This window comes from Bombina bombina, chromosome 7, assembly GCF_027579735.1.
Source record: "Bombina bombina isolate aBomBom1 chromosome 7, aBomBom1.pri, whole genome shotgun sequence".
NCBI lineage: Eukaryota > Metazoa > Chordata > Amphibia > Anura > Bombinatoridae > Bombina > Bombina bombina.
In genome coordinates, this window is record NC_069505.1 from 489348974 (window position 1) to 489372528 (window position 23555).

General features: G+C 40.6%; 1 protein-coding gene across 1 annotated transcript in view; it reads right to left on the reverse strand.

Annotated features, from left to right (window-relative positions):
* LOC128636020 (sprouty-related, EVH1 domain-containing protein 3-like) overlaps nt 1-23555 on the reverse strand; it is a 63688-nt gene that overhangs the window by 32978 nt on the left and 7155 nt on the right. The window contains exon 2 of the mRNA XM_053689090.1: nt 22164-22335. Coding sequence (XP_053545065.1) covers nt 22164-22335 — 172 coding nt within the window. The remainder of the gene's footprint in view (nt 1-22163; nt 22336-23555) is intronic.

The window sequence follows — 23555 nt, forward strand, 5'->3', positions numbered from 1 at the left end:
GTGGGGCATTGCCCCAAAGTAATCAGCTCTTTTACCAGCCCTTAAAAGGGCTTTTTGCGGGGCATTGCCCCAAAGTAATCAGCTCTTTTACCTGTAAAAAAAGAAATACAACCCCCCCAACATTACAACCCACCGCCCACACACCCCTACTCTAAAACCCACCCAATCCCCCCTTAAAAAAACCTAACACTACCCCCTTGAAGATCACCCTACCTTGAGCCGTGTTCACCCAGCCGGGCACAAGCGGTCATCCGATCCGTCCAGAAGTCTTCATCGAATCCGGGCAGAAGAGGTCCTCCAAGCGGCAGATGTCTTCATCCAAGCGGCATCTTCTATCTTCAATCAACTGGAGCGGAGAGGAGCCATCTTGAATCCAGCCGACGCGGAGCCATCCTCTTCCATAGACGTCCTAACACCGAATGAAGGTTCCTTTAAATGACGTCATCCAAGATGGCTTCCCTTGAATTCCGATTGGCTGATAGGATTCTATTAGCCAATCGGAATTAAGGTAGGAAAAATCCGATTAGCTGATGCAATCAGCCAATCGGATTGAGCTCGCATTCTATTGGCTGATTGGAACAGCCAATCGGAATTAAGGTAGGAAAAATCCGATTAGCTGATGCAATCAGCCAATCGGATTGAGCTCGCATTCTATTGGCTGATTGGAACAGCCAATAGAATGCGAGCTCAATCCGATTGGCTGATTGCATCAGCCAATCGGATTTTTCCTACCTTAATTCCGATTGGCTGATAGAATCCTATCAGCCAATCGGAATTCGAGGGACGCCATCTTGGATGACGTAATTTAAAGGAACCTTCATTCGGTGTTAGGACGTCTATGGAAGAGGATGGCTTCACGTCGGCTGGATTCAAGATGGCTCCGCTCCGGTTGATTGAAAATAGAAGATGCCGCTTGGATGAAGACATCTGCCGCTTGGAGGACCTCTTCTGCCCGGATTCGATGAAGACTTCTGGACGGATCGGATGACCACTTTTGCCCGGCTGGGTGAACACGGCTCAAGGTAGGGCGATCTTCAAGGGGGTAGTGTTAGGTTTTTTTAAGGGGGGATTTGGTGGGTTTTAGAGAAGGGGTGTGTGGGTGGTGGGTTTGGGTTTTAATTTTGGGGGGTATTGTATTTCTTTTTTTTACAGGTAAAAGAGCTGATTACTTTGGGGCAATGCCCCGCAAAAAGCCCTTTTAAGGGCTGGTAAAAGAGCTGATTACTTTGGGACAATGCCCACGCAAAAGGCCCTTTTAAGGGCTATTTGTAATTTAGTTTAGGGTAGGGAATTTTATTATTTTGGGGGGCTTTTTTATTTTATTAGGGGTCTTAGATTAGGTGTAATTAGTTTAAAATTCTTGTAATTTTTTGTATTTTCTATAATTTAGATTTTTTTTTTTTGTACTTTAGTTATTTTTAGTTAATTTTATTTAATGTTAGGTAATTGTATTTAATTAATTTAATTTATTTAATGATAATGTAGTGTTAGGTGTAATTGTAACTTAGGTTAGGATTTATTTTACAGGTACTTTTGTAGCTAGGTAGCTATTAAATAGTGAATAACTATTTAATAACTATTGTACCTAGTTAAAATAATTACAAAGTTGCCTGTAAAATAAAAATAAACCCTAAAATAGATACAATGTAATTATTAATTATATTGTAGCTTTCTTAGGGTTTATTTTATAGGTAAGTATTTAGTTTTAAATAGGAATTATTTATTTAATTATAGGAATATTTATTTAGATTAATTTAAATAATATTTAAGTTAGGGGGGTGTTAGGGTTAGGGTAAGACTTAGGTTTAGGGGTTAATTCATTTAATATAGTGGCGGCAGTGTAGGGGGGGTAGATTAGGAGTTAATCAATGTAATGTAGGGGGGGCAGGATAGGGGTTAATAAATGTAATCTAGCACTGCGGAATCTGTTGGCGCTCTACAAATAACCGATAATAATAATAATAATAATGTAGGTGGCGGCGGGCTCCAGGTGCGGCAGTTTAAGGGTTAAACAATTTATTTATTTGCGGCGGAGTCCGGGATCGGCAGGATAGGGGTTAATAAGTTTATGTAGGTGGCAGCGGTATAGGGGGCGGAAGATTAGGGGTTAATAGGTATAATGTAGGTGGCGGCGGGGTCCGGGAGCGGCGGTTTAGGGGTTCATATATTTATTATAGTGGCGGCGGGGTCCGGGAGCGGCGGTTTAGGGGTTAATATATTTATTATAGTTGCGGCGGGGTCCAGGAGTGGCGGTTTAGGGGTTAATAAGTTTATTTAGTTGTGGGGGGCTCCGGGAGCGGCAGTTTAGGGGGTATAACAGTATAGTATAGTGTGGGTGCTTAGTGACAGGCTAGCAAGAAAGCTGCGAAGTAGCCGATGAGCAGCGAGATCGATGACTGTTAGTTAACAACAGTCCGCTGCTCATCGCTCCGTACTTGGTGCGCCGCTTCTTAGCTTTCTTGATAACTTTGGCGAACGTATTCAGGTCCGCGGCGGCGATGTTAGGCGAGCTTAGGCGAGCGTATTGGGTCAGCGAATGCAGGTAAATACGGAGCTTCATAACTAGAGGCCTGTATCTTATATCTGTAGGTATAATCAGATCTCATTACTGTATCACATTGTGTACCTATACCTGTTTCTTTATTTTATATCTGTCCATAAAACAATCACCAGTACTTGGAGAGAACAATGGAAAATCAAAATTTTATTACCTTATCTCTGCTATATCCTACTGGGATTGTAATTTCTTCTGCTGGTTGTGTTTACACATATTATCTATAGCTTGGACCTGCGGCCACAAACTTTCAGAATAGGTGGGGATACCACATGCTAAATCAACTATTTCAAATGCCAATATAAGGGTAAAGGAGCTACTTGTAAACAATTTAATACACTCCATCAGGTAAAGTGGATCATTGGGAACAAATTAAAGGGGAGAATTTTTTTTAGTAAACTGTCCCTTTAAGTATACAAATGGCAAGATAAAAGGAGGGACAAGTTAGAGATGCAACATAAACAATACAAAAAATTGAATTCACTTGATAAACAAGGTCAAAGCGCGATAAATGGCAATACCATACCATATAAGTATAAAAAACAAAAACAAGAAAAAACACAGTAAAGTCAAAACAACTAATGTTCACTAAAAGCCTTAATGTATGATATTATAATCTATAGTAAAGCTTATTATCACAAGCAGAATAATAAATGCTATTTATTAGGGAAAACAGGACAGGATGTTACTTGTTCTTAAACATATAGAATCATTTTGAAAACCTGTATAGAACTATTTTCCTTCAATCCCCACTAACAGACCAATAGTAATAGAAATAAAACCTCAAAAGCTATGAACTGGCTACTGAGGGGAAGAACTTAGACAAGCTCAGTAGTTTTTGTATAGTTTGATTTATGCTGCACAAATTAATGTTTAAATAACACATATGTTTTCAAACACAGATTGTTTTTTATACAGATCATTTAGTGAGATATTATCAATGTAAAGAGATTATCAACACAAAGACATAGGTCTGGGTCTCAGAATGGAAGCTTTTTATGTGGGGAAGTGTAACCATATAAATTTATTTAAGGCATCTGGCATACTGCATTTCATTGGTATATTTTTACACTGCCTGATAGAAAAACATAATTTATGCTTACCTGATAAATTCCTTTCTTCTGTTGTGTGATCAGTCCACGGGTCATCATTACTTCTGGGATATAACTCCTCCCCAACAGGAAATGCAAGAGGATTCACCCAGCAGAGCTGCATATAGCTCCTCCCCTCTACGTCAGTCCCAGTCATTCGACCAAGAATCAACGAGAAAGGAGTAACCAAGGGTGAAGTGGACAGGGCGGGCCGTGGACTGATCACACAACAGAAGAAAGGAATTTATCAGGTAAGCATAAATTATGTTTTCTTCTGTTATGTGTGATCAGTCCACGGGTCATCATTACTTATGGGATACCAATACCAAAGCAAAAGTACACGGATGACGGGAGGGATAGGCAGGCTCATTATACAGAAGGAACCACTGCCTGAAGAACCTTTCTCCCAAAAATAGCCTCCGAAGAAGCAAAAGTGTCAAATTTGTAAAATTTGGAAAAAGTATGAAGCGAAGACCAAGTTGCAGCCTTGCAAATCTGTTCAACAGAGGCCTCATTCTTAAAGGCCCAAGTGGAAGCCACAGCTCTAGTGGAGTGAGCTGTAATTCTTTCAGGAGGCTGCTGTCCAGCAGTCTCATAGGCTAAACGTATTATGCTACGAAGCCAAAAGGAGAGAGAGGTAGCAGAAGCTTTTTGACCTCTCCTCTGTCCAGAATAAACGACAAACAGGGAAGAAGTTTGGCGAAAATCTTTAGTTGCCTGCAAGTAGAACTTGAGGGCACGAACTACATCCAGATTGTGTAGAAGACGTTCCTTCTTTGAAGAAGGATTTGGGCACAAGGATGGAACAACGATCTCTTGATTGATGTTCCTGTTAGTGACTACCTTAGGTAAGAACCCAGGTTTAGTACGCAGAACTACCTTGTCTGAGTGAAAAATCAGATAAGGAGAATCACAATGTAAGGCTGATAACTCAGAGACTCTTCGAGCCGAGGAAATAGCCATTAAAAACAGAACTTTCCAAGATAACAATTTTATATCAATGGAATGAAGGGGTTCAAACGGAACACCCTGTAAAACGTTAAGAACTAAATTTAAACTCCATGGCGGAGCAACAGCTTTAAACACAGGTTTGATCCTAGCTAAAGCCTGACAAAAAGCCTGGACGTCTGGATTTTCTGACAGACGCCTGTGTAACAAGATGGACAGAGCTGAAATCTGTCCCTTTAATGAACTAGCTGATAAACCCTTTTCTAAACCTTCTTGTAGAAAAGACAATATCCTAGCGATCCTAACCTTACTCCAGGAGTAACCTTTGGATTCGCACCAGTATAGGTATTTACGCCATATTTTATGGTAAATCCTTCTGGTAACAGGCTTCCTAGCCTGTATCAGGGTATCAATAACCGACTCAGAAAAACCACGTTTTGATAAAATCAAGCGTTCAATTTCCAAGCAGTCAGCTTCAGAGAAGTTAGATTTTGATGTTTGAACGGACCCTGTATCAGAAGGTCCTGTCTTAGAGGTAGAGACCAAGGCGGACAGGATGACATGTCCACTAGATCTGCATACCAAGTCCTGCGTGGCCATGCAGGCGCTATTAGAATCACTGATGCTCTCTCCTGTTTGATTTTGGCAATCAATCGAGGAAGCAGCGGGAAGGGTGGAAACACATAGGCCATCCCGAAGTTCCAAGGTGCTGTCAAAGCATCTATCAGAACCGCTCCCGGATCCCTGGATCTGGACCCGTAGCGAGGAAGTTTGGCGTTCTGGCGAGACGCCATGAGATCTATCTCTGGTTTGCCCCAACTTCGAAGTATTTGGGCAAAGACCTCCGGATGAAGTTCCCACTCCCCCGGATGAAAAGTCTGGCGACTCAAGAAATCCGCCTCCCAGTTCTCCACTCCCGGGATGTGGATTGCTGACAGGTGGCAAGAGTGAGACTCTGCCCAGCGAATTATCTTTGATACTTCCATCATTGCTAGGGAGCTTCTTGTCCCTCCTTGATGGTTGATGTAAGCTACAGTCGTGATGTTGTCCGACTGAAACCTGATGAACCCCCGAGTTGTTAATTGGGGCCAAGCCAGAAGGGCATTGAGAACTGCTCTCAATTCCAGAATGTTTATTGGAAGGAGACTCTCCTCCTGATTCCATAGTCTCTGAGCCTTCAGAGAATTCCAGACAGCGCCCCAACCTAGTAGGCTGGCGTCTGTTGTTACAATTGTCCAGTCTGGCCTGCTGAATGGCATCCCCCTGGACAGGTGTGGCCGATAAAGCCACCATAGAAGAGAATTTCTGGTCTCTTGATTCAGATTCAGAGTAGGGGACAAATCTGAGTAATCCCCATTCCACTGACTTAGCATGCACAATTGCAGCGGTCTGAGGTGTAGGCGTGCAAAAGGTACTATGTCCATTGCCGCTACCATTAAGCCGATCACCTCCATGCATTGAGCTACTGACGGGTGTTGAATGGAATGAAGGACACGGCATGCATTTTGAAGCTTTGTTAACCTGTCTTCTGTCAGGTAAATCTTCATTTCTACAGAATCTATAAGAGTCCCTAAGAATGGGACTCTTGTGAGAGGAAAAAGAGAACTCTTCTTTTCGTTCACTTTCCATCCATGCGACCTTAGAAATGCCAGAACTAGCTCTGTATGAGACTTGGCAGTTTGAAAGCTTGAAGCTTGTATTAGAATGTCGTCTAGGTACGGAGCTACCGAAATCCCTCGCGGTCTTAGTACCGCCAGAAGGGCACCCAGAACCTTTGTGAAGATTCTTGGAGCCGTAGCCAATCCGAATGGAAGAGCTACAAACTGGTAGTGCCTGTCTAAGAAGGCAAACCTTAGATACCGGTGATGATCTTTGTGGATCGGTATGTGAAGGTAAGCATCTTTTAAATCCACTGTGGTCATGTACTGACCCTTTTGGATCATGGGTAAGATTGTCCGAATAGTTTCCATTTTGAACGATGGAACTCTTAGGAATTTGTTTAGAATCTTTAAATCTAAGATTGGCCTGAAAGTTCCCTCTTTTTTGGGAACCACAAACAGGTTTGAGTAGAACCCTTGTCCTTGTTCCGACCGCGGAACCGGATGGATCACTCCCATTAATAACAGATCTTGTACACAGCGTAGAAACGCTTCTTTCTTTATCTGGTTTGTTGATAACCTTGACAGATGAAATCTCCCTCTTGGGGGAGATAATTTGAAGTCTAGAAGGTATCCCTGAGATATGATCTCTAGTGCCCAGGGATCCTGAACATCTCTTGCCCAGGCCTGGGCGAAGAGAGAAAGTCTGCCCCCCACTAGATCCGGTCCCGGATCGGGGGCATTCGGTTCATGCTGTCTTTGGGGCAGCAGCAGGTTTCCTGGCCTGCTTGCTCTTGTTCCAGGACTGGTTAGGCTTCCAGCCTTGCCTGTAACGAGCAACAGCTCCTTCCTGTTTTGGTGCAGTGGAGGTTGATGCTGCTCCTGTTTTGAAATTCCGAAAGGGACGAAAATTAGACTGTCTAGCCTTAGCTTTGGCTTTGTCTTGAGGTAGGGCGTGGCCCTTACCTCCTGTAATGTCAGCGATAATTTCTTTCAAACCGGGCCCAAATAAAGACTGCCCCTTGAAAGGTATATTAAGTAATTTGGACTTAGAAGTAACATCAGCTGACCAGGATTTTAGCCACAGCGCCCTACGTGCCTGTATGGCGAATCCTGAGTTCTTAGCCGTGAGTTTGGTTAAATGTACTACGGCCTCCGAAATGAATGAATTAGCTAGTTTAAGGACTCTAAGCCTGTCCGTAATGTCGTCTAGCGTAGATGAACTAAGGTTCTCTTCCAGAGACTCAATCCAAAATGCTGCCGCAGCCGTAATCGGCGCGATACATGCAAGGGGTTGCAATATAAAACCTTGTTGAACAAACATTTTCTTAAGGTAACCCTCTAATTTTTTATCCATTGGATCTGAAAAAGCACAGCTATCCTCCACCGGGATAGTGGTACGCTTAGCTAAAGTAGAAACTGCTCCCTCCACCTTAGGGACCGTTTGCCATAAGTCCCGAGTGGTGGCGTCTATTGGAAACATCTTTCTAAATATTGGAGGGGGTGAGAACGGCACACCGGGTCTATCCCACTCCTTAGTAACAATTTCAGTTAGTCTCTTAGGTATAGGAAAAACGTCAGTACTCGCCGGTACCGCAAAGTATTTATCCAACCTACACAGTTTCTCTGGTATTGCAACGGTGTTACAATCATTGAGAGCTGCTAAGACCTCCCCTAATAATACACGGAGGTTCTCCAATTTAAATTTAAAATTTGAAATATCTGAATCCAATCTGTTTGGATCAGAACCGTCACCCACAGAATGAAGCTCTCCGTCCTCATGCTCTGCAAGCTGTGACGCAGTATCAGACATGGCCCTAGTATTGTCAGCGCACTCTGTTCTCACCCCAGAGTGATCACGCTTGCCTCTTAGTTCTGGTAATTTAGACAAAACTTCAGTCATAACAGTAGCCATATCTTGTAATGTTATTTGTAATGGCCGCCCAGATGTACTAGGCGCCATAATATCACGCACCTCCCGGGCGGGAGATGCAGGTACTGCCGCGTGAGGCGAGTTAGTCGGCATAACTCTCCCCTCGCTGTTTGGTGAAATTTGTTCACATTGTACAGATTGACTTTTATTTAAAGTAGCATCAATACAGTTAGTACATAAATTTCTATTGGGCTCCACCTTGGCATTGGAACAAATGACACAGATATCTTCCTCTGAGTCAGACATGTTTAACACACTAGCAATAAACTTGCAACTTGGTTATAATCTTTTTTAGCAAAAACGTACTGTGCCTCAAAGAGGTACTAAACGATTAAATGACAGTTGAAATAATTAACTGGAAAACAGTTATAGCATCAAACTTTGAAACAACACAACTTTTAGCAAAGGTTTGTTCCCATTAGTAAAATAACAATAATTTGACATAAAATTACAGAGCAACGTTTTTTATTCACAGTCAATATAAAATTCTCACAGCTCTGCTGAGAGAATCTACCTCCCTCCAAAGAAGTTTGAAGACCCCTGAGATCTGTCAGAGATGAACCGGATCATGCAGGAAATATAAGAGTAGCTGACTGGAAATTTTTGATGCGTAGCAAAGAGCGCCAAAAACGGCCCCTCCCTCTCACACACAGCAGTGAAGAGAAACGAAACTGTCACAATTAAAAGCAAACAACTGCCAAGTGGAAAATAATGCCCAAATATTTATTCACTCAGTACCTCAGCAATGCAAACGATTCTACATTCCAGCAAAAAACGTTTAACATGATAATACTTATTAAAAGGATTAGTGACTTTTAACAGAGTAGTTCCGGTGAAATACCATCCCCAGAATACTGAAGTGTATACATACATGTCATTATAACGGTATGGCAGGATTTTCTCATCAATTCCATTCAGAAAATAAAAACTGCTACATACCTCAATGCAGATTCATCTGCCCGCTGTCCCCTGATCTGAAGCTTTTACCTCCCTCAGATGGCCGAGAACAGCAATATGATCTTAACGACTCCGGTTAAAATCATAGTAAAAAACTCTGGCAGATTCTTCCTCAAACTCTGCCAGAGAAGTAATAACACGCTCCGGTGCTATTGTAAAATAACAAACTTTTGATTGAAGTCATAAAAACTAAGTATAATCACCATAGTCCTCTCACACATCCTATCTAGTCGTTGGGTGCAAGAGAATGACTGGGACTGACGTAGAGGGGAGGAGCTATATGCAGCTCTGCTGGGTGAATCCTCTTGCATTTCCTGTTGGGGAGGAGTTATATCCCAGAAGTAATGATGACCCGTGGACTGATCACACATAACAGAAGAAAAGATAGGAATTGTATACAGCCCTGATGTAAGCTGAATTCAGCACACCTGTGGATGGGTGTGTCTTGAAAAAGGCAGGCAGGGTTTTGAGACTATAAATTTGTTAATATTGCTAGGCTATAATCATTTGTTCCAGAAATTGTTTTAACTTTATGCTCTTGATAAAGGCTTCTTTTAGCCGAAACGCGTTGAGCTGTATTTTAAATAAAACCTGAAGCTGCACCCGAAGACACCTTTGTGATGATTTTAATAAAAGGCTTATTTTAACTGCAATCTTTTGAGTATAACCAGTTTGTGCGCCTACCACATTGTCTGAAATCTGCTACACTATTGTGAGCTCTTTTATTTTGGAGGTGAAAGCAACAAGGTTGACTCAGAGGACGTGGGCAGCTTGGTTCCTCATTGAGACCTTTAAGCAGATACAAAGACCTTTAACAACCTTGCTCAGAAAGCACCAAATCCCATACAAGTGGGGTTTCCCATTTGCCCTATATATCAGAGAAGACAATATAACAATAACCATCAGGGAGCCAGATGACATCCCGGAAATCTGCCAAACACTGGGTCTGGAGACCCCGCCAATATCACCTACAACATCTACCCTTCAGACACTACAATCTCCACATCACCTACAAGCTGCAAAGTCTCCCAAATGGACGAAGATTAACTGCAAAAAACAAAAGACTTGATATCCAGATTAACACATGCTCACACGACAGAACCTATAAGGACTCACTTCAGGGATAAAACAACCCTGAGGGATGGACGAAAAACAGAACCAGATAAGTCACAGATGGTTAATATGCAAATGTATACCTTATTCACCATATTATGAATGACATGGTTTTGGGTCCTGATGCATTTAGTTCTAGGACCGTTAACATTAGACTCATTAGATAACCCTTTCACATATTTATTGCTGTTATTGAATTTTAATATTTTCTATGATGTAAATTAAAGGGACACTGAACCCAATTTTTTATTTTTTTTTGTTATTCAGCTAAAGCAGCAATTTTAAGCAAATTTCTAATTTACTCCTATTATCACATTTTCTTCATTCTCTTACGGCTAGATTTAGAGTTTTGTTGGTAAGGACCCGAAAAGCTAACGCCGGCTTTTTTCTGGCCGCACCATAAAAATAACTCTGGTATTGAGAGTCCACATAAAGGCTGCGTTAGGCTCCAAAAAAGGAGCGTAGAGCATATTTAACGCAGCTTCAACTCTCGATACCAGAGTTGCTTACGCAAGCGGCCAGCCTCAAAAACGTGCTAGTGCACGATTCCCCCATAGGAAACAATGGGGCTGTTTGAGCTGAAAAAAAACCTAACACCTGCAAAAAAGCCGCGTTCAGCTCCTAACGCAGCCCCATTGTTTGCTATGGGGAAACACTTCCTACGTCTGCACCTAACACTTTAACATGTACCCCGAGTCTAAACACCCCTAACCTTACACTTATTAACCCCTAATCTGCCACCCCCGCTATCGCTGACCCCTGCATATTATTATTAACCCCTAATCTGCCGCTCCGTAAACCGCCGCTACTTACATTATCCCTATGTACCCCTAATCTGCTGCCCTAACATCGCCGACCCCTATATTATATTTATTAACCCCTAATCTGCCCCCCACAACGTCGCCTCCACCTGCCTACACTTATTAACCCCTAATCTGCCGAGCGGACCGCACCGCTATTATTATAAAGTTATTAACCCCTAATCCGCCTCACTAACCCTATAATAAATAGTATTAACCCCTAATCTGCCCTCCCTAACATCTCCGACACCTAACTTCAATTATTAACCCCTAATTTGCCGACCGGAGCTCACCGCTATTCTAATAAATGTATTAACCCCTAAAGCTAAGTCTAACCCTAACACTAACACCCCCCTAACTTAAATATAATTTAAATCTAACGAAATAAATTAACTCTTATTAAATAACTTATTCCTATTTAAAGCTAAATACTTACCTGTAAAATAAATCCTAATATAGCTACAATATAAATTATAATTACATTGTAGCTATTTTAGGATTAATATTTATTTTACAGGCAACTTTGTAATTATTTTAACCAGGTACAATAGCTATTAAATAGTTAAGAACTATTTAATAGTTACCTAGTTAAAATAATTACAAAATTACCTGTAAAATAAATCCTAACCTAAGTTACAATTAAACCTAACACTATACTATCATTAAATTAATTAAATAAAATACCTACAATTACCTACAATTAAACCTAACACTACACTATCAATACATTAATTAAATACAATATCTACAAATAACTACAATGAAATAAACTAACTAAAGTACAAAAAATAAAAAAGAACTAAGTTACAAAAAATAAAAAAATATTTACAAACATAAGAAAATATTACAACAATTTTAAACTAATTACACCTACTCTAAGCCCCCTAATAAAATAACAAAGACCCCCAAAATAAAAAATGCCCTACCCTATTCTAAATTACTAAAGTTCAAAGCTCTTTTACCTTACCAGCCCTGAACAGGGCCCTTTGCGGGGCATGCCCCAAGAAGTTCAGCTCTTTTGCCTGTAAAAAAAAACATACAATACCCCCCCCAACATTACAACCCACCACCCACATACCCCTAATCTAACCCAAACCCCCCCTTAAATAAACCTAACACTAAGCCCCTGAAGATCATCCTACCTTGTCTTCACCTCACCAGGTATCACCGATCCGTCCTGGCTCCAAAATCTTCATCCAACCCAAGCGGGGGCTGGCGATCCATCATCCGGTGGCTGAAGAGGTCCAGAAGAGGCTCCAAAGTCTTCATCCTATCCGGGAAGAAGAGGCGATCCGGACCAGCAACCATCTTGATCCAAGCGGCATCTTCTATCTTCATCCGATGACGACCGGCTCCATCCTGAAGACCTCCACCGCGGACCCATCTTCTTCCGGCGACGTCCAACTGAAGAATGACGGTTCCTTTAAGGGACGTCATCCAAGATGGCGTCCCTCGAATTCCGATTGGCTGATAGGATTCTATCAGCCAATTGGAATTAAGGTAGGAATATTCTGATTGGCTGATGGAATCAGCCAATCAGAATCAAGTTCAATCCGATTGGCTGATCCAATCAGCCAATCAGATTGAGCTCGCATTCTATTGGCTGATCGGAACAGCCAATAAAATGTGAGCTCAATCTGATTGGCTGATTGGATCAGCCAATCGGATTGAACTTGATTCTGATTGGCTGATTCCATCAGCCAATCAGAATATTCCTATCTTAATTCCGATTGGCTGATAGAATCCTATCAGCCAATCGGAATTTGAGGGACGCCATCTTGGATGACGTCCCTTAAAGGAACCGTCATTCTTCAGTTGGACGTCGCTGGAAGAAGATGGGTCTGCGGTGGAGGTCTTCAGGATGGAGCCGGTCGTCATCGGATGAAGATAGAAGATGCCGCTTGGATCAAGATGGTTGCCGGTCCGGATCACCTCTTCTTCCCGGATAGGATGAAGACTTTGGAGCCTCTTCTGGACCTCTTCAGCCACCGGATGATGGATCGCCAGCCCCCGCTTGGGTTGGATGAAGATTTTGGAGCCAGGACGGATCGGTGATACCTGGTGAGGTGAAGACAAGGTAGGATGATCTTCAGGGGCTTAGTGTTAGGTTTATTTAAGGGGGGTTTGGGTAAGATTAGGGGTATGTGGGTGGTGGGTTGTAATGTTGGGGGGGGGTATTGTATGTTTTTTTTTACAGGCAAAAGAGCTGAACTTCTTGGGGCATGCCCCGCAAAGGGCCCTGTTCAGGGCTGGTAAGGTAAAAGAGCTTTGAACTTTAGTAATTTAGAATAGGGTAGGGCATTTTTTATTTTGGGGGTCTTTGTTATTTTATTAGGGGGCTTAGAGTAGGTGTAATTAGTTTGTAAATATTTTTTTATTTTTGTAATTTAGTTCTTTTTTATTTTTTGTACTTTAGTTAGTTTATTTCATTGTAGTTATTTGTAGATATTGTATTTAATTACTGTATTGATAGTGTAGTGTTAGGTTTAATTGTAGGTAATTATAGGTATTTTATTTAATTAATTTAATGATAGTATAGTGTTAGGTTTAATTGTAACTTAGGTTAGGATTTATTTTACAGGTAATTTTGTAATTATTTTAACTAGGTAGCTATTAAATAGTTCTTAACTATTTAATAGCTATTGTACCTGGTTAAAATAATTACAAAGTTGCCTGTAAAATAAATATTAATCCTAAAATAGCTATAATGTAATTATAATTTATATTGTAGCTATATTAGGATTTATTTTACAGGTAAGTATTTAGCTTTAAATAGGAATAATTTATTTAATAAGAGTTAATTAATTTCGTTAGATTAAAATTATATTTAAGTTAGGGGGGTGTTAGTGTTAGGGTTAGACTTAGCTTTAGGGGTTAATACATTTATTAGAATAGCGGTGAGCTCCGGTCGGCAGATTAGGGGTTAATAATTGAAGTTAGGTGTTGGCGATGTTAGGGAGGGCAGATTAGGGGTTAATACTATTTATTATAGGGTTAGTGAGGCGGATTAGGGGTCAATAACTTTATTATAGTAGCGGTGCGGTCCGCTCGGCAGATTAGGGGTTAATAAGTGTAGGCAGGTGGAGGCGACGTTGAGGGGGGCAGATTAGGGGTTAATAAATATAATATAGGGGTCGGCGGTGTTAGGGGCAGCAGATTAGGGGTACATAGCTATAATGTAGGTGGCGGCGCTTTGCGGTCGGGGCAGATTAGGGGTTAATAACTTTATTATAGTAGCGGTGCGGTCCGCTCGGCAGATTAGGGGTTAATTATTGTAGGTAGCTGGCGGCGACATTGTGGGGGGCAGATTAGGGGTTAATAAATATAATACAGGGGTCGGCGGTGTTAGGGGCAGCAGATTAGGGGTACATAAGTATAACGTAGGTGGCGGTCGGCAGATTAGGGGTTAAAAAAATGTAATCGAGTGGCGGCGATGTGGGGGGACCTCGGTTTAGGGGTACATAGGTAGTTTATGGGTGTTAGTGTACTTTAGAGTACAGTAGTTAAGAGCTTTATGAACCGGCGTTAGCCCAAAAAGCTCTTAACTACTGACTTTTTTCTGCGGCTGGAGTTTTGTCGTTAGATTTCTAACGCTCACTTCAGACACGACTCTAAATACCGGAGTTAGAAAAATCCCATTGAAAAGATAGGATACGCAATTGACGTAAGGGGATCTGCGGTATGGAAAAGTCGCGGCTGAAAAGTGAGCGTTAGACCCTTTTTTGAGTGACTCCAAATACCGGAGGTAGCCTAAAACCAGCGTTAGGAGCCTCTAACGCTGGTTTTCACGGCTACCGCCAAACTCCAAATCTAGGCCTTAGTATCTTTATTTGAAAAGCAAGAATATAAGTTTAGACGCCGGACCATTTTTGGTGAACAACCTGGGTTGTTCTTGCTGATTGGTGGACCGAGTAGCTAAACAGAAATCTTATAATGTGAAGGGGCCGGGCATGTTGTGAGTTATGTCTATTCACAGGGTTGTAATATTCCTGTGATCCCAGATTACGAACAGTATATATGGCTTGCCTTATATTCAATTCAGTTAGTTTGTAGTGATTCCAACAAAAATGATAGAAAGTAGATTAACTAATGAAAAGCTGTGTTTATATATCAAATTCCGAACCCTTTATTGTGTTTATAAGATAACTGTAATCTCTTACACTGATATTAGATTGATGGTGTTATGCAAAATACTTGTGTGTAAACGGATACAGAATAATCAATGATAGAGTAACTGTAGTGTGTTATTAACGTTACTTTATACCTTAGATGTGAGTTTTTCAATTTCTATTAACAACTTATAAATGTTGTACAGTATTTCCGTTAAATCGCATGAGGTATTAGTATGGTTTTCTATCAAATACGTACAGTTGCAAGAAAAAGTATGTGAACCCTTTGGAATGATATGGATTTCTGCACAAATTGGTCATAAAATGTGATCTGATCATAATCTAAGTCACAACAATAGACAATCACAGTCTGCTTAAACTAATAACACACAAAGAATGAAATGTTACCATGTTTTTATTAAACACACCATGTAAACATTCACAGTGCAGGTGGAAAAAGTATGTGAACCCTTGGATTTAATAACTGGTTGAACCTCCTTTGGCAGCAATAACTTCAACCAAACGTTTCCTGTAGTTGCAGATCAGACATGCACAACGGTCAGGAGTAATTCTTGACCATTCCTCTTTACAGAACTGTTTCAGTTCAGCAATATTCTTGGGATGTCTGGTGTGAATCGCTTTCTTGAGGTCATGCCACAGCATCTCAATCGGGTTGAGGTCAGGACTCTGACTGGGTCACTTCAGAAGGCGTATTTTCTTCTGTTTAAGCCATTCTGTTGTTGATTTACTTCTATGCTTTGGGTTATTGTCCTGTTGCAACACCCATCTTCTGTTGAGCTTCAGCTGGTAGACAGATGGCCTTAAGTTCTCCTGCAAAATGTCTTGATAAACTTGGGAATTCATTTTTCCTTCGATGATAGCAATCCGTCCAGGCCCTGATGCAGCAAAGCAACCCCAAACCATGATGCCCCCACCACCATACTTCACAGTTGGGATGAGGTTTTGATGTTGGTGTGCTGTGCCTCTTTTTCGCTACACATGGTGTTGTGTGTTTCTTCCAAACAACTCAACTTTGGTTTCATCTGTCCACAGAATATTTTGCCAGTACTGCTGTGGAACATCCAGGTGCTCTTGTGCAAACTGTAAACGTGCAGCAATGTTTTGTTTGGACAGCAGTGGCTTCCTCTGTGGTATCCTCCCATGAAATCCATTTTTGTTTAGTGTTTTACGTATTGTAGATTCGCTAACAGGGATGTTAGCATTTGCCAGTGACTTTTGTAAGTCTTTAGCTGACACTCTAGGATTCTTCTTCACCTCATTGAGCAGTCTGCGCTGTGCTCTTGCAGTCATCTTTACAGGACGGACACTTCTAGGGAGAGTAGCAGCAGTGCTGAACTTTCTCCATTTATAGACAATTTGTCTTACTGTGGACTGATGATGAACAGCAAGGCTTTTGGAGATACTTTTATAACCCTTTCCAGCTTTATGCAAGTCAACTATTCTTAATCGTAGGTCTTCTGAGAGCTCTTTTGTGCGAGGCATCATTCACATCAGGCAATGTTTCTTGTGAAAAGCAAACCCAGAACTGGTGTGTGTTTTTTATAGGGCAGGGCAGCTGTAACCAACACCTCCAATCTCATCTCATTGATTGGACTCCAGTTGGCTGACATCTCACTCCAATTAGCTCTTGGAGATGTCATTAGTCTAGGGGTTCACATACTTTTTCCACCTGCACTGTGAATGTTTACATGGTGTGTTCAATAAAACATGGCAATATTTCATTCTTTGTGTGTTATTAGTTTAAGCAGACTGTGATTGTCTATTGTTGTGACTTAGATGATGATCAGATCACATTTTATGACCAATTTGTGCAGAAATCCATATCATTCCAAAGGGTTCACATACTTTTTCTTGCAACTGTATAATTTCCTAGGTATTCGAACTTACCGGAAAAAGCCGGTAACGGCGAAACATGTCAGGAAAGAGCAGGGTGTTGGTGAGGAGTCCTTAGAGCTCCTGTGTTTTTAGCAAGCATTTAGAAACCTTCATTTATGTAAAACTTAATTTAACTTAACTCTTGTAGCAATACATATACAATTATGTAATAAGGGTCCTTATACCCTACAAAGTTGTGTCACTAAACTTGATAGCTGGACCTTTAGCTGATAATGATAACGTAAATCTTATTATAACAACATATACTATATACTATATACTCCCAATGAGATACTAGAGCCTACGGAGCTGCTACATTTATAATCAGCCACTCCCTTAACACAAGCTTGAAGGTTATCCCCTGAAGCTGGGAACGTTATCGAGTATACGATTATAAGTAATATTACATTTGCTTTATGTTTTAACCTCCTGGGAGCGGCATTACAATTATCAGTTTATCCGGTAGCGTTAAACTGGGGAACAGGTTATATAACCCGAGTTATACATAAGGCTTAAGTTTGAATACCTAGGAAATTATACATATTTGATAGAAAACCATACTAATACCTCATGCGATTTAACGGAAATACTGTACAACATTTATAAGTTGTTAATAGAAATTGAAAAACTCACATCCAAGGTGTAAAGTAACGTTAATAACACACTACTGTTACTCTATCACTGATTATTCTGTATCCGTTTACACACAAGTATTTTGCATAACACCATCAATCTAATATCGGTGTAAGAGATTACAGTTATCTTATAAACACAATAAAGGGTTCGGAATTTGATATATAAACACAGCTTTTCATTAGTTAATCTACTTTCTATCATTTTTGTTGGAATTACTACAAACTAACTGAATTGAATTGATTATAAGGCAAGCCATATATACTGTTCATAATCTGGGATCACAGGAATATTACAACCCTGTGAATAGACATAACTCACAACTTGCCCGGTCCCATCACATTATAAGATATCTGTTTAGCTACTCGGTCCATATCTTAGTGACTCCAATATTTTTCAGGAGACCCTTAAATTATATTTGCTGCATGAGTTGGATATATTGATATACAAATATATACATATATATATATATATATATATATAGTGACCATCATAATTATTTACAGAAGGCAACTAAATGTGGTTTTAATTATCTTCTAATTTTATATGTTACCTAATAAAAGTTATATTTTAATTAGTTCCACAAGTCCAATAATTTCATGCTGTCGCAATCCACTAGATGAATAGTTATAAACCTCAAGTGCTATTAAGTGTATTCTTATAAAGAACTAGTCTCTTCTTGTTCTTTTAAATTGTATATGTTTCAATACACCAGCACCATACCCAAGACTATATGAATTACAGAATTTCTGTGTCTTCATAAATGAGAATTTAAATTGAGGTTTCTATCAATTTTAGTAGGGCCATTGGTTCTCCTTCTGCTTTTGTCACTATTAGACTAGACTATATCTACACTAGTCAAATCCTACATCCAGTACTAAAGACATCTTCTATTCACCCGTGCGTATGGTCGGACCACTCAATAGTTAGTCTGCAACTACAGGGAGTACAGGACCACTCAAGGACTAGAACATGGACATTTGACCCAACACATATAAAAGACCCACCAACCCAGACTACAATGCATCAATACCTAACAGAATACTGGGAATTGAATGCAAACTCAATATCTAATCCAATATACACATGGGCAGCTCACAAAGCCTACATGAGAGGAATTTTTATCCAAAACAAAGCCTTATATGTTAAACAAAAGAAATCAAACCTAGCAAAACTGTATTAAGAAATAGAGTCCCTAGAACAGCAACACAAAATTACTAAACTAACCTTGACACTACACACACTTCAAAAGAAAAATATATATCGCTAGCCAAACTCTTAAATCAACAAGCCACTAGATCTATCCACACAAAAAAAAGCACAATACTTCATATACGCCAATAAACCCGGATAAATTCATGGCCCACAAAATTAGAGAAAGATGTAAGGCATCCACAATATTTCACATTCAACAAGCTGACAGTACCCTAACCTCACACCCACAACTTATTGTCGACACCTTCGCTGACTATTATGGAGAACTATATGATGGCAATAAAGTTAGAAACAACCCCCAAACAGACACAGAATCTAAAGACTTTTTATCAGAAGCCCAATTAAAATATATCTCAGAGGCAGACAGAGAAACCCTTAACGCTCCTATATCAAGCAGGATACAAACCAAAAACCTTTCCTATCCTCAATGACACTAGGCAGAGTTTCCCCCTCTTCCCATTGTTGTTTGCCCTCTGTATCGAACCTTTGGCAGCCAAAATCAGACAATCCCCAGATCAGGGGTTACAATACGAGATACCAAATATAAACTAACACTATTTGCTGACGATATCTTATTAACAATTACAATCCACTGAATCCACTGATTTCCCTTCCTAATCTATATATGACACTAGATAGATTCTCTATGATTTCTGGTTACAAAATAAACCTCGACAAATGTGAAGCCTTACCCTTGGTGCTGCCCCCACACTCGCAGAAAAACATTGAATTAAACTTTGACCTAAAATGGACCAAACGATCACTCTTCTTGGGGGTCCAACTCACCACACAAGTCGAACTACTGTACAAACACAATTACACTCCACTCTTTAAAGATATAAGGAGAGACATCAATAAATGGAAATTGTATTGCTTTTCATGGCTGGGCCGGATTTCAGCAGTGAAGATGAATATCTTACCCCGAATACTTTACCTATTCAGAGCCCTACCTATAAAGATTCCATCCACAGAGCTTACAATCGGATCTCCAAACATTCATAAAAGGCACGAAAATGTCCAGAATCCCAATCTTGATGACTATCATAAAGCTTCTCAGTTAGCTCAGATTTCCCTGCTGAGCAGACCATCCAGAGATATTCTCTTGACTGCTCTGGAGGTGGACTTGGGGGGTGAGATTACCCCAATGCCATACTTTGGGACAGACAATATCAGACTAAACCCCCAACAAATATCGACCAACAACTACTGACTCCACAACCCATATATGGTCTTCTTTAGCGACAGAAAAAATGCTCTTACCTGACAACACACTACTTCGGCCAATTAGATATCTCCTCACTAGAGACCTACATAAAAAAAGTTGCCAAATGGGAAAATAAGGGGTTATATAGGGTGGCAGATCTCTTAGAAAATAAAAAAATCCTGACATTTTCTCAACTTCAAAACAAATTAGACCCTCTGATGTTCCATTGGTATCTATATCTTTAGATATCCTTCTCTCTGAACAAATACATCAACCAAAAGCCAATCCATCTTACTACAGTAGTAGAAGACATATGTAAATCAACACATAGACAAACTATTTCAAAACTATATATAGCCACTCAAACCATCTCTAGTTGTACTAAATCCTCAATCATAATAACCTGGGAAAAAGATCTACAGATTAATCTAGAAAAAACTAAATGGGACATCTTTAGTACATCCACAAAATGGCTCCTGTGTTGACCTAATCGAAAATTCCCCTTTAAAACAATGTTTCGGTGGTATCTAACTCCACTTAGGACTTCACACATGTCTGAACACAACCTTAGAACATGCTATAGAGGATGCAATGAACTGGGCACCTACCTAACACATGTGGTGGGAGTGCCAAAACCTGAAAATAATCTGGGAAAACCTCTTAGATGAGAACATCTAACTCATACTCTCACAAGCGTTATTACATGAACCAATTAGAAAGTACAATAAACATATAAACACATTTATAAGAATAATATGTACAGTAACGAGGCTCTGTATTGCAAAGACTGGTACACCATCATGGCCTGAAATTCGAAACAAAATTCAATACACTTACACAATGTATGGACCAGCAGCCTAGACACTAGATAATAGAGAAAACGTTAATAAAATTTGATTCTATTGGATTCTTAAAAATGGTTCAGAAACTGACTAGTCAGGATTGTATTTTTGAACAAGATATATATTACTATGACCCACCTAATCGCTCAACTCCTATTCTCCATGATAGAGATATTATACCTGTACACAGAGGGATTATGGGCATAAATATCTGTTCTATTCTTCCTTTTATATCTTCTTCAGCATCAACTTTTATTTGTTATAAGTTTTAATAGTATTTCTCTTATGTCAAACCATTTATAGTTACAACAGAGGCTATTCAGATTACCAACAAGACGTTTACAGACGATTCCACTAAAATGAAAGAATGCAATCTGATATGTATATTTATTTCCATTTGTATTTGTTTATATTTCTTCTTTCAATAAAAAGATTTAAAGGGACATTAAACCCAAATATTTTCTTTCATGATTCAGATAGACAATACAATTTTAAACAACACTCCAATTTACTTCTATTATCTAATTTGCTTCATTCCTTAGATATCCTTTGTTGAAGAAATAGCAGTGCACAAGGGTGAGCCAATCGCACGAGGCATCTATGTGCAGCCACCAATCAGCAGCTACTGAGCCTATCTAGATATGCTTTTCAGCAAACAATATCAAGAGAATGAAGCAATTTAGATAATAGAAGTAAATTAGAAAGTTGTTTAAAATTGCAAGCTCTATCTAAATCCTGAAAGAAAAAAATGTGGGTTTAATGTCCCTTTAAACATAAATATCTATATATTAGCATATACATATATATTTTTAGTCGCAGCCATTGCTGCTCTAATTACCCCTTCGCTGCGCTAGTTCTCATGCCGTGCCTAATGGCATTAGAACAAGGCTCCCATTTGAGCCTATAGAAGCGCGCTCTCGTGAGTGCAATGCTTCCCAGCAATGTGAAAGTGAACTCACCATTCGCATTGCTGTCAACTTGTAATACCAGCGCACATTAGCGTGCAATGGTATTACAAAGTGGAGCGCAAATATCGCTCTTATGAAAGCGATATTTAGCGCTATACTTGTAATCTGGCCATTAGGGGTCCATTTAGCAAGTGCTGTAGCGAATCATTTTCCGCCCGACATCGCTAAATGCCGACAGCAAATGGTGTAGCCATTTAACATTGCACAAGCATTTCTAGTGAAATGCTTGCGCAATGCCGCCCCCTGCTCAGCTCATATCAGGTATATAAGCAAATTAATTTCCTGAAAAGACTGATACTCACAGACTGGTCTCGCAGTCGCTCCCCACGAATCAAGTAATCCCGCTGGTGCGAAGTCTCTGTACGCCGGACTTTGCATATCATTATATGGCTGAGTCCACCTCCTCCTAGGGGCACCCAACCACCACTAGAATCATCTCTGGACATCACCACTGCTCGAACTCTCACAGTGTAACTAGAGGAGAAAAAAACAAAATGTAACACAATGAACAACCCTGACTGCACAATATCAGGACAGGCTGAGACAGTGCTGAATGTGTAATGCAGGATTACCCCCCTGACTGCACAATATCAGGACAGGCTGAGACAGTGCTGAATGTGTAATGCAGGATTAGCCCCTGACTGCACAATATCAGGACAGGCTGAGACAGTGCTGAATGTGTAATGCAGGATTACCCCCTGACTGCACAATATCAGGACAGGCTGAGACAGTGCTGAATGTGTAATGCAGGATTACCCCCTGACTGCACAATATCAGGACAGGCTGAGACAGTGCTGAATGTGTAATGCAGGATTACCCCCTGACTGCACAATATCAGGACAGGCTGAGACAGTGCTGAATGTGTAATGCAGGATTACCCCCTGACTGCACAATATCAGGACAGGCTGAGACAGTGCTGAATGTGTAATGCAGGATTAGCCCCCTGACTGCACAATATCAGGACAGGCTGAGACAGTGCTGAATGTGTAATGCAGGATTACCCCCTGACTGCACAATATCAGGACAGGCTGAGACAGTGCTGAATGTGTAATGCAGGATTACCCCCTGACTGCACAATATCAGGACAGGCTGAGACAGTGCTGAATGTGTAATGCAGGATTACCCCCTGACTGCACAATATCAGGACAGGCTGAGACAGTGCTGAATGTGTAATGCAGGATTACCCCCTGACTGCACAATATCAGGACAGGCTGAGACAGTGCTGAATGTGTAATGCAGGATTAGCCCCCTGACTGCACAATATCAGGACAGGCTGAGACAGTGCTGAATGTGTAATGCAGGATTACCCCTGACTGCACAATATCAGGACAGGCTGAGACAGTGCTGAATGTGTAATGCAGGATTACCCCCCTGACTGCACAATATCAGGACAGGCTGAGACAGTGCTGAATGTGTAATGCAGGATTACCCCCTGACTGCACAATATCAGGACAGGCTGAGACAGTGCTGAATGTGTAATGCAGGATTACCCCCTGACTGCACAATATCAGGACAGGCTGAGACAGTGCTGAATGTGTAATGCAGGAATAGCCCCTGACTGCACAATATCAGGACAGGCTGAGACAGTGCTGAATGTGTAATGCAGGATTACCCCCTGACTGCACAATATCAGGACAGGCTGAGACAGTGCTGAATGTGTAATGCAGGATTACCCCCTGACTGCACAATATCAG